The 12,143-nt window shown below is 34.1% G+C and overlaps 1 protein-coding gene across 2 annotated transcripts; it reads left to right on the forward strand.

Moving 5' to 3' along the window:
- LOC109330602 (sm-like protein LSM8) lies at positions 2,222–5,564 on the forward strand. 2 transcript variants are annotated; one of them, XM_019564847.1, is made up of 6 exons: positions 2,222–2,318; positions 3,624–3,693; positions 3,890–3,930; positions 4,015–4,089; positions 5,129–5,181; positions 5,291–5,564. In XM_019564847.1, the coding sequence occupies exons 2-6, from the start codon at positions 3,657–3,659 to the stop codon at positions 5,379–5,381; spliced, it is 297 nt and encodes a 98-aa protein (XP_019420392.1). In that variant the 5' UTR covers positions 2,222–2,318; positions 3,624–3,656; the 3' UTR covers positions 5,382–5,564. The 2 variants fall into 2 exon arrangements, with proteins under 2 accessions (XP_019420392.1, XP_019420391.1); XM_019564846.1 differs by having other exon boundaries at positions 2,225–2,359.

A 12,143-nucleotide genomic window follows, 5' to 3' on the forward strand; every position in this document is an offset into this window, starting at 1 on the left:
GGATCGTCCTTTCTGATTGACCATCGGTCTGCGGGTGATAAGCTGAACTCATGCTCAACTTAGTCCCCAAAGCTGATTGCAAACCATTCCAGAACTTGGAAGTGAAGCGCGGATCTCTATCCGAGATGATATTAGTGTGAATACCATGCAATCAGACAATCTCTTTAATGTACAACTCCGCCAATCTCTCCAACGAGTACTTCATGTTGATAGGCAAAAAGTGAGCTGTCTTGGTCAAACGGTCCACAATTACCCAATCAGCGTCGTAACCCTTCTGAGTCTTCAGAAATCCACTCACGAAGTCCATCGAAATGTTGTCCCATTTCCAAACCAGAATATCCAATGGCTGTAGTTCTCCACCAGGTCGCTTGTGTTCAATCTTCGCTTTCTGGCATGTCAAGCAACGGGAAACATACTCGGCTACCTCTTTCTTCATCCCTGACCACCAGAACATTTTCTTCAAATCTTGATACATCTTGGAAAACATACTCGGCTACCTCTTTCTTCATTCCTGACCACTAGAACATTTTCTTCAAATCTTGATACATCTTGGTAGTTCCCGGGTTAATACTCAACTTGCTCCGGTGTGCTTCGTCCAAGATTGCCATCCTCAAATCAGGGTCTCTTGGCACACAAATTCTGTTTTTGCACTTGAGTACCCCATCAGTCCCAATCTGAAATTCTGGGGCTTTTCCTTCGACCAACAGGCCCATGAATTCATTCGTTACGGTGAGCATGCCACAAATCAAACTCTTAGGTCCAACTTGAACCGCTAGATTTACTCTTTTAGCATTATTTTCTTTTAAATTTGCATTTTTAGCTAATCATTTCCATTAGCTAAGTGATCACCTTTTTTTCTTAATAAGTCCTTAATAGTGGACTAAAGTGCTCTAGTTATATTGTTCTGTCAATTATTGGCTTCTGGTTTATTGGCCTTCAACTTCAGAATCAATTAAAATACAGAGTAACTGTTTTAAGAATTTTATGCGGGCCAACCTACCACATCCCATAGCCCGCATAGGGCAGGTTTGAGCTGCAATTCGATATATAGAAATTGTGACCAGACTTTTTAACCTGACCCTATATAGCCAGAATCCAATGTGGGCTAGCTCCAGCCCATTAGGATAGCCGTTCGGGTAGCCCGTTTTGACAGGTCTAGTGTGGCAGATACTTTGGCCAATTCTAGTATGGAATTGGATTGGAGTGTCCGGGTGTTTGATGTTGCTCCTGTTTCTTGTACTTTAAATATGCTCTTAGACAAAGCCTCTACCATTTATTGTAGAGAGCTTTAGTTTTTTCATTTTGTAGTTTCTCTAGTGGCTGTTAGCCACTCTATTCCATCAAAAAAATCTTAGGTGATTTCCGTAGTTAACACTAAAAAAAGTAAATATTTTGCTTCCACATTTTAAGAAGTTTGAAGGATCTCTAAAACAAGAAAATGCAACAAAAACAAAGGATCCTCTATATGAAGAGCAACAAACAAGAACAATAGTTGACTCTTAATCTCACTAAGTGATGTGGATTACATGAAGCGAATGATAACATAATGCTTGATTATAAATAATTTTTATTGACAAAACAGTGATATGTAATTTTTCCTAATTATTTAGTCTATGGTTTTCCCGATCCTCCATTTTCTTCTAAAAGTTGGACTAATTTCATTTGATTTAATATCCTTATTGATGGTTCCACGAGTTTCATTCACGCATGTCCAAACCAACTAAGACACAAGTCTATCATCTTTTCTAAAGTAGTAACCAGTGCAACTTTCTCTTTGATGTATTTATCTTTAATCATATAATCTCTAGCGTGTTCAAGTCATCCCACGTAACATTCTCGTATAATCTTATTATGCTTATTTTTGCTTAAACATGATAAGAAAATTGAAGAATTCTCTCTAAAAAAGTATTTTCATTATTAATTGTATATAGTTGATATAATTGATTTATCACATTAAATTCCTTAATCTAATTTATTTAACTACTTTTAACAATTTCATTTTTTATTTAGTTATCATCCCATTCTGATTTTCAAATTCTTATTTTGTAACTTAAATATTTTGTCTTTACCTTAATTTTTGTTAATAAAATATTAAATGTAGATTTTAAATATATAAAAATATTTCTTTGAAAGGATATAAAATGTCATTTAGCAAAAGTGGCACGAATAGATAATATATATAATATTCTATTTAAACGAAAACGTGAATATAATTGATAAAATAAGTGTAACAATCTCTCATTCTAAGTCACTCAGTTTTCCTGCTCCAAACCCTAACATCTCAGCGAGAAAACGATAATCCTTCGTAATACACTTCCGTGAGTAACAAATTTCTCACCCTCGTCGCTCTTTTTCTATCGTTCGTCGCTCTCTCTCGTTGTTTGGTTATGATGATTTGATTTAAATTTATTTTTTTCGTTTTCACCAACCTGATGTGTTTGTGTTTGAGAAATTGTTTTCTCTCGTTTGTGATTGTTGGAATTAAATCTTTCGTTGGGTCCAACATTAGGGACTATATTTTCGACGTTGCAAGATATTTTTATTTTTTTATATTTTTATTTTTAGAAGTTATAGTAACTAGATTCGTAAAGCTATATAATAGGTTTCACGTTTGAGATGTGCAAGGCCTTAGATACTAGTATCTAATGGTTTATGTTCATCACTTGAAACTAATGCCCATGCTAATGTTTTAAATTGCATTTCACAACTGCAATTGGGGTCACAATATTGTGGTTTCGAGAGTCTTCACAACCGCATCAGCACCGCAATTGTAGCCGCATTGGCCACAAATTTTTGCAATTGTGGTAAACATAAAGTAACTGCAGCCTCAGTCACAATTTAAAACACTGGCCTATGCCTTAGTAAATGTCTTTAAGAAAGATTTAGAGATCAATATTTTATCGATGAAATGGTTTATATTAGAGCATCGTGGTGTCATTTGATTCTTATAGTAAACCCCACCTAGTGGGAATAAGGGTTGGTTGCTGTTATTTTATGGTTTCAAGTGTCAACATACGAAACTCCATGATGAGTATTTATTTGGCAGGCTGAATTGTGAAATTTGAAGTGCATTTTGACAGTGCTTTTTATATGGAGTAAACAGTATTGGGTGTGCAACTGTGGAAGACAGAAGTAATAAATGTACATTCTGTACTCTGTTTGATGTGGGTCACATTTTAAAATGAAGGATAATGAAACATTTTGCTAAGTGCACGTAAACCATTGCTTTGTATCAAATGACTGATGGCATGGATCTCATGTCCTTTTCAGAAATTTTACAGCACTTTTTAGTAGCTATGGTCTGAATTTACGTGTTAATAGCTTCCCATTGCAGCACTTAGTTTGAATGTGAAATATCGATTATGGTAAAGTTATCATATTACGATGGATGTTATTGATGTGTTGTACATGTTATTTTTAAAATAGGTAAATGAGTTGCGTGTTTGACAACCTTGGTTTTAATGTTTTTAAAACTTAGTGCTGCCATAAACTTCTAAAACCTACCTCTGAAGTTAATACTCGATCATTTGTGACATCTTATTCTTTCTCTGCCTAACTGTAGCGGATTCTTCAATGTGCATATGCATTGTTTTTGTTATGTTTTGATGATGAACATTCTGCAGGTGCGAGGATAAGCAAGTAACCAACTTTGCAAGATGTCAGCTGGGCCTGGACTTGAGTCTCTTGTAGATCGTAAGTCATCTATAACACAATTATGCACTTCTTTAATGTTTGGTTTTATCAAAATAAATTGATATTATTTACTGCTCTTAATGCTAACAACCATTGAAGTTGATGAAACTGACATTCGATCTAATTGTATATCTGTGAAATATGCTTAAACAATGCCAATAGTTGTTAACTTACTGGATCTTTTCGTTGTTGGCAGAGACAATTTCAGTCATTACAAATGATGGGCGAAATATAGTGGTAGGCTCAACTATATGCACAAAATTAGCTCTTGGCAATATGTAGTGTCTATCATTGCTTTAATTCCAACACTTTTCTGTGCAGGGAGTCCTGAAAGGTTTTGACCAGGCAACAAACATAATTCTTGATGAGTCCCATGAACGAGTTTATTCTACCAAGGTATGGACAAAATTCTGTGGTTAAATTCCTTAAAAGATCAGTGAGTGATGACTTCACTAAACTTAATGTTTGTACCTTGCTTTGAACAATTGAATTGGATTGCTGAACCAGGAATTTTCAATGCATTCTTTGGATATATTGCTCAATAAAAGTGAAATGAATTGACAAATCAAGTGTCATGAAGTTTATGAAACTTAGTGCATGACTACAATACTTATATCTTAAGTTGTCACAACAAAATAATGTGAAGTTTTAAATAAAAAATGCATTGCAGTTTTATCTTCCTGATATTGGAACAGTTTATGACAGTCTACCTGAATATTAGTGTTTTTAGTGATTATGTACACGAGTACAACCATAATTATTTTTTTAACTTCATAACTTGACAAGTTAAGCATATTTTGTAATGGAAGACAATACATGAGCATGCTTTGCTTTTATTATTATTGTTTGTGTTTTGAAATGAATCTTGAAGACGGAAATGTACCTTGAGTCCTAGGCAGTCAATGTTATATTATTTGTGGTGATACTATTTTGACAATATGTCATGTGCTTAAATTGTTTTGTCTATAGTTCATTGCTTTAGAAGAAATTGTTCAAAGACTTGGTCAAATTGCTTTTATGCCATATAGGAAATTAGAAATTCCGTTGTAGATATAGAACCTTGAACTTTTGCCATGGAACTGTTCACATTTTGCTGTATTTTTACTGTGTTATCTATTATATATTTACCAATCATGTTATGCGGTTATGGTTACATAAGTTCATCATGCAATTTTACTTTCTATAGTTGAGGACATAAGTTAAGTAACTGTTTTTTGCTTTATATCACCTGCATTGGCAACTATCTATGTGTCAAATTTATGTGATTATTAGTTTCTCTGGACTTCCCATCCTCCACTAACATATATTTGAATCATTACTCAATTTAAGCTTTTGTAATCGCCGCAGATTCTTTCCGAGTCATGGTTTTGTTGGCCTTGCTCGCTTTTTCTTGTAGACTTGCTGATGTCGACCTCATTTTTGTTTCTAATGACAGGAAGGTGTCCAGCAACTTGTTTTAGGATTGTACATCATTAGGGGTGACAACATGTATGTCCTTTAATCCATTGCTTTTCAAATTTTTGTATCAGATAGATTTCTTATTGTTGCATTGATTATTGTGCCCTAAACTTGTATTACTTTCTGTTGGTCATTGCAGAAGTGTTGTTGGTGAACTAGATGAAGAACTGGATTCAAGTCTGGATTTGTCAAAGCTTAGAGCTCATCCCTTGAAGCCTGTTATCCACTGAAGTGAACCCAACAAATTTGGTGACTATCTGTGATAAAGAAACTTTCTACTGTTTGCAATACATTAATACTATACTTCTTTTGATCAAATGTTTATATGAACGGTCGCCTCAGTTTATTTCACCCATAACTATAAGAATGAATTTTGAAATGGAAGTTGAGTTTTTCCCCTTAATTTGGGTTCATGGAGCATCTTGTGCTACAAGGCACGGTTTCTTTCGATTGCAAAAGAGTATGTACATTACGAATAAAATGAGAAGTGACGAGGAAGAGTTCATTGACGTTTATACTGATCAAGAGAGTTCAAGAGAAAGTGTTAATTAGCAGATACAGGCTAAGGAAATGAAATATCTGAAGTAAGTAATATATTTTTCATTTTTAAGTATCTAGAATCATTACATCAATCTATCTGTCTCGATGATAGTGTTTATCAATCTGACTATTGAAGTATCTATTTGAAAAAGCCAGTAAGATGGATCAAGTCCAATTGTCTAAGGTTGAGTTTGGTTGGGTAGAGTTAGAAAAGAGGGAAGAGAGGGAGAGAGAAGTAGAAGAGAAACGGGGAGTTTCTCCCCTTTGGTTGAGAGGGGAGAAAGAAGGGAGAGAAGAAAAAAGTGGGTGGATACACAAATTTATTTCCCTCCTCTTATGAGGAGAAAGTGAGAAGAGAAAGAGAGACTTTAGCTGAATAATGATCTGTTGTCTTAAATTGTGTCCTAAACTATGTCACAAACCATATCAATTAAAAATGTTAATTAAAATTATAATAAAATTTATAATTTAAAATTATAACATTTATTTTTAATTAATAATAAAACAATATTTTCCTGCCTCTTTTCTTTATTTTAGATTTTTGTAATTTGAACAACATCATCATCACTTTCGTCTCATTTTCTATCCAAACAAAAGAGAAAGAAAGAAAATATTTTTTTCTATTCATTTTCTCTCATTCTTCTCTTATACTAAATATCACAAAAAACTCTATTCTTATATTTCTCTTTCTCACCTATTTCTTTCTCGCATATTTCTCTCTTCTCATTTTCTCATCAATCAAACAAAGCATAAGTCATCTATCTAGATTGAACAATTTAATCAACCTTCAAGTTAAAAGGATTTTATACATTGTGCCTCAAAAGTCAGAGAAAGGATACAACTATACTTGATTTGACAACAACAACATAGGACAAAAAGAACTTCACAACATTATTAATACTCTTTTGGTCATTAAACTTGTCTGAGTATTGAAATAAATGTTAATCACTAATTAAACTACATGTCAATTAAACTAGATAACTTATATATATAGGGGTGACTTAAGTGAGAATAATACATTTAGTCTTACAATCAATTATAGGTAGTTAGGATTAAAAGTTAATTATTGGTCACATGATAAGTATTTGCATATATTTTTTAATCTTAATTATTCAAATGAGATCTAATGATCCATATTAATTGTTTTTATTTATCATAATAGTGTATTGTTCTCACGCGAGTTACTCACATGAGAACAGTGTGCTAGCTATTATGAGATATGAGATTTGTTAATAGGGAGTTACTCACATGAGAACAGTGCGCTATTGTGAGAAATGAGAACTGTTAATACGAATCATTAAATCTTATTTGAACGATAAATATTAAAAGAAGTGATCATGTGATTGTATATTCTCATATTATAGAAACCATATTATAAATTTGGAACTTTAACACTAAGGAGTGAAAGTTCTCGTATTGATAATCCATTTCTTCATCACATGAGCATAGGAGGTTTATGAATATTGTCTTTATCTAGATTCATATTTTCTATAGAGTTGCCCTAGGCATAATAATCATTATCTTCTAAATTTAATTGATCTGCAGCAATGTTATTTGTCACACAAATTAACAATTAATTAATATAATCAAACAATTAAATTAGATCAAGGGGTAATAAAAGACATCATTATCACCATGTGATGGTTGGAAGGAAATATTTGTAAGTTCATTTTGCAAAATTTCATTCTCTTTGAAAGTTAGGAATAAAAGTGACTTCTCCAATATAAAATGTGGAATGATTCTCAATATTTTTAAATTAAATAACTCATGGAGATAAGTTATATATGAATATACAAAAAATACTTAAGTTCATATCAAAACATACATGGAGATAAGTTATATATGAATATACAAAAAATAGTTAAGTTCATATTTTGAATAGAATGGTAATATATTTGTTTTAGCCTTAAGTTGTAATGAACAAAAACAAGATCAATAAATTTTTGATGCTCTAACCTTTCTTTGAATGAATGTTTTCAAGCACACTCCAATTTTAATGTTAAGTGCATTTGAGCATTGCTAACAACCATAAAAGATTACAGAGGTTTAGAGTATGTTATATGCTTCCTCAAAGGGTTGAGTGATCAATACAACACAATGAAGGCACATATACTTCTCATGGAACCATTACCACTAATCAACAAGGTATTTTCTCTGGTCTTACAACAAGAAAAACAACATGAAGGGACCGCTTATGGTGATAACAAACCTATAATCAACACAGATAGCTCCAATAGTTCCTGGAGAGCACAATCAATCAAGAATAATGGAAGAGGAAACACTGACTACACTAATAGAAGCAAAAGAAGATTTGGAGGAGTAGGATTCCCTGACAATCCCTATGTATCAACAAACAACAACAAAGACTACACCTTCTATAGTAAGGAAGGGCATACTACAGATGTTACTTTAAGCACGACTTTCCCCAAAATTATAAATTCAAATCAAATGCATCTAGTTTTGGATCAATTAATACTGTACTTTTCAATGAATAAACTGACATTGAAGAAAGAAAGAAGTATGTCAAAGAGCTTCAAAGAGAGCTCCCTTAAACTTAGCGTAAGTCATGAATAAAGTGTCAACCAAATGAGTCATGATTAGCCAATGATGAGGCTCCAAATATCACTGGTAACTCCCTTAAAAATCGAGGAAAAATTACCGGGATAGTGTAGTCAAACTACACTATCCCAGCTTTGGGGTACCTTTTCAAATAATTACGGGATTGGGGTATTTTTCTGAAAGTCGTGGATAGGGTCCACGACTTTGGCATAGTCGTGGATGACAGGCACGACTCCAGGGGAAAGTCGTGGACCTGAGCCACGAGTTCCCTTTAATTTTCTCTCTCCTCACTGAAATCGTGGATGGGGAACACGACTTCCAGTGTCGTGGACCCCATACACGAGTTTGCATGGGTTATTTCGTTTCACGTGTTTTTTTTTTGTTAAATTAATGTATTTTTTGTGTGGTTAAATTAATGTATTTTTTGGTTAAATTAATGTATTTTAGTATGGTAATTTAAGATGTTATAATTTTAGTTAAATTAATGTATTTTTGTAATTTTTTAGTATGGTATTTTTGTAATTTTTTGGAATTGTCATAATTTGTAATTTAAAATTAAAAAAATAACAAAAATGGAATTGGAAATGGAAGAAAGTTTCATAAATTGTAATTTAAAATTCAAATACATTTAATTAGCGGGAAAAAAATATCCTAATGGCGTCTATGAGATGATGTTCCACATCCAGGTGCCTTTCTCCTTCGAGGTGGTTGAACTCTTAGTTGTTGTTGTTGTTGCGATTGATTTTGTCTTCCACCTCTAACCAGTTGTGGCTGCTCCTCGTCTTCGTCTTCACTATCGTCATAATCTTCATCGTCATCGTTTGTTTGGGAAGGCATTGTCGGCTGATAATATTGTTGAGAGTTGAATGCCGAGAATGGAGTATTTGAAGTAGTGCCAAACATTGATGGCATTCCTTGAAATTGTGAAGATGATGGTAATTGAGAGAAGGAGTAGTCACCCATTGCTCCGTAAGGTTCAAACCCAAACGGATGTTGTTGTTGTTGTTGAGGAGCAGGAGTCTGAGTGTATGCCTGCGGAAAAGTATCCGTCTGAGTTTGACTCTCATATTGTTGATATTCAGGTGCAAAAGGCATTTGGAAGTGTTGTGGAGGAGGAGCTTCAGAAGTAGTTGAGGAGAAGACGGTTGGAATTAGTTGAGCAAATGCTTCCATCATCTCATTGCAGTTGTGATAGACGTCATTCAATGACTGCAACGGATTTGGAAACACATTTGTAGGAGCACATCTATCCCGAATCATTTTGATAAAATTGTACTGAATAAATGGAAAAATTGAATTTGTTAGAATATGTGAAAAGAAAATAAAATAGAATAAAATAAAATAAAATAATATGTTATTACCGATCCGGCTGAATATGCTCCATCTGGAGATATGTATTTCCTCGTCCTTTGTAAGTACCATTGCATATACTGCGAGTAATGGTACAAAGGCTGGTTATCGGGAAAACCGTTGACCACATAGTTTTCCCGGTTATTCCAAACCTGAATCCACTGGTCATGCTTTTGAGGCCAGTTGTAGTCATTTTTCCCACGTAGATCCATCTTGTGTTGTTTCTCCAGATTAATTGGATCTTCTGGGATGGGTTGTTGTAGACCAAACTGTCTCATCACCCTATCAGCAGCATGCCACTCAACAGTTGAAAAGCATATGAGTGGTACACGTGCTCTGACTACATCAGGTATGGGGCCCACATAGGTAATGTTCCTATATGGGGTCCACACAAACTAATATATAAAAAAAGTTAGTAATTAATGAATACAAGAATAGTTAGAAATAATAGTAAATATATTAAAATTTTGAATTTGAAGAAATTACCTGATCAATGCGCAAGCGATCCAACATTGACCGTATTATGTTCGTTGCATGACCAGGGATGTTGGTGGCGATTAGATGTTGCGCTCACCTAAAATGTAATGTTATTGGTAGTTATTATTATATGAATAATTTCAAACAAAAACTATTGTAATTTGAAGAATTTTATTAATAAAATAATGGAAAAAAATATACCTTTGAACTAAAGGGAAAGTTTGGGAGTCGTTGTTGTGCACTCTTGGAGCTAGCATTGGTATGCGGTCATATGCCCATGACTGTAGTAAATGTAAGCAGCCACCGATTTCAATTTGGTGACTTATAAGTGCCGCACGACATACTCCACGATATAGACACGCCAATACCGCTGAACCCCAACTATATTGGAATGTTTGAGACAAGTCCTCCAACAATGGGAGATACATCAGGTGGACTCGTGATCCTGATGTATCTGGCATGAGGAAGCCTCCAATCATGCGTAATATAAACGCTCTTGCATGTTGCTCAATAACAACATCATCAGCATGTGGAGGTAGAACCGCAAATGTTGAGTCGAGCCAACTCATTTGGATTCTTTGACCCATAATTTGTTTGTCAGTTGGGATTGCACCCAACAAGTTGAGACAAATCATTTCCCAATTTGCACTTGTAACGCCAGTAACAGGAGCTCCATTTATTGGCAAACCAAGTTGGTATGCAACATCCTCGAGAGTTACTGTGCACTCGCCAACTGGTAGATGGAAGGTGTGAGTCTCCGGCCTCCATCTCTCAACTAACGCCGTAATGAGGTGGTTGTTGATTTCGATAGTTCCGATATCTAGTATGTGCCCAAATGCCGTGTTACGAATAACTTCTAACACGGGTGCAGAAGGTAAGTTATGCCAAAAATTGTACCTTGCTCGAAAAGTCACTTCTCCACCATTCCAAATGTTGGTGGATACATGATCTTTTTGTAGGGTGAGAAGGGAGGGGTTAATAGGACCTGGACCAATATGTTCCATTTTTTGAGAAGAATATTCGGGAAAAAACAGAGGAGGGGAATTTAGGAATTTCGGATGCTTGGTGTGAGGTGTGAAAATGAGTGTGGGGTGGGGATCAATTTATAGGGCTGGAAGTCGTGGATGGGGTCCACGACTTCCTGAAACTCGTGGATAGGGTCCACGAGTTCGTACCTGCCCCATGGTACTTGTGCCCTAGCCTGCCTCAGATTCCCACGTAGCCCTAGCCTGGGCCAAAGTCGTGGGTGCAGTCCACGACTTTCATTGAAGTCGTGACTGACATCCACGATTTCCTTTAATTCACTTACACAGAACTCGTGGTTGGCATCCACGAGTTCCTGAAAACCCTAGTAATCTGCACCAAAGTCGTGGATACCATCCACGACTTTCAATTAATTTTCTGATTTTCCGTTTTTTTTGAATTCGTATTTATTGGTGTATTAATGTGTTGTATTTTTTTTGAAATGTGAAATTTGAATCCGAATTCAAATTATTTTGAATTTTGAAATTTGAATTTTGAAATTTGAATTTTGAATTGTATTTAATTTTGAATCCGAATTTAAATTTGAATTGTTTGAAATTTGTTTCAATTTTGTGTAGTAAAATATTTAAATATTTAGAAAGTGTATATTAAAATTGATTTGTCAATGGTGTATTAAAATTGATGTGTTAATGGTGTATTTATATGTTGTATATTAAAATTGATGTGTTAATGTACTAAAATTACACCACTTACAAATAATTACACAAAAGTGGGATATTAAAAAAATTACAAATAATTACAAAAATTTAAGTGTTAATGAATAATATTTAGAAAGTGTATATTAAATTGATGTGTTAATGGATTGTATTTAGAAAGTGTATATTAAATTGACGTGTTAATGGATTGTATTTAGAAAGTGTATTTTAAATTGATGTGTTAAGGAATAATATTTAGAAAGTGTATATTCCGAATTATGTATGTACACAATTGTATTACACATATTATAAAATTACAAAAAATTACACAACATTGCACAAAATTACAAAATTACAAAATCACACAAAAGTGGGATATTACATCAC

This window comes from Lupinus angustifolius, chromosome LG17, assembly GCF_001865875.1.
Source record: "Lupinus angustifolius cultivar Tanjil chromosome LG17, LupAngTanjil_v1.0, whole genome shotgun sequence".
Taxonomy (NCBI): Eukaryota; Viridiplantae; Streptophyta; class Magnoliopsida; order Fabales; family Fabaceae; genus Lupinus; species Lupinus angustifolius.

Excerpts from the sequence above, each read along its gene's own strand:
- LOC109330602 (XM_019564847.1), top strand. The coding sequence starts at position 3,657 with ATGTCAGCTGGGCCTGGACTTGAGTCTCTTGTAGATC. Across the intron at positions 3,931-4,014 it reads ATGATGGGCGAAATATAGTG|GGAGTCCTGAAAGGTTTTGA; the intron begins GTAGGCTCAACT and ends TTTTCTGTGCAG. Across the intron at positions 4,090-5,128 it reads AACGAGTTTATTCTACCAAG|GAAGGTGTCCAGCAACTTGT; the intron begins GTATGGACAAAA and ends TTCTAATGACAG.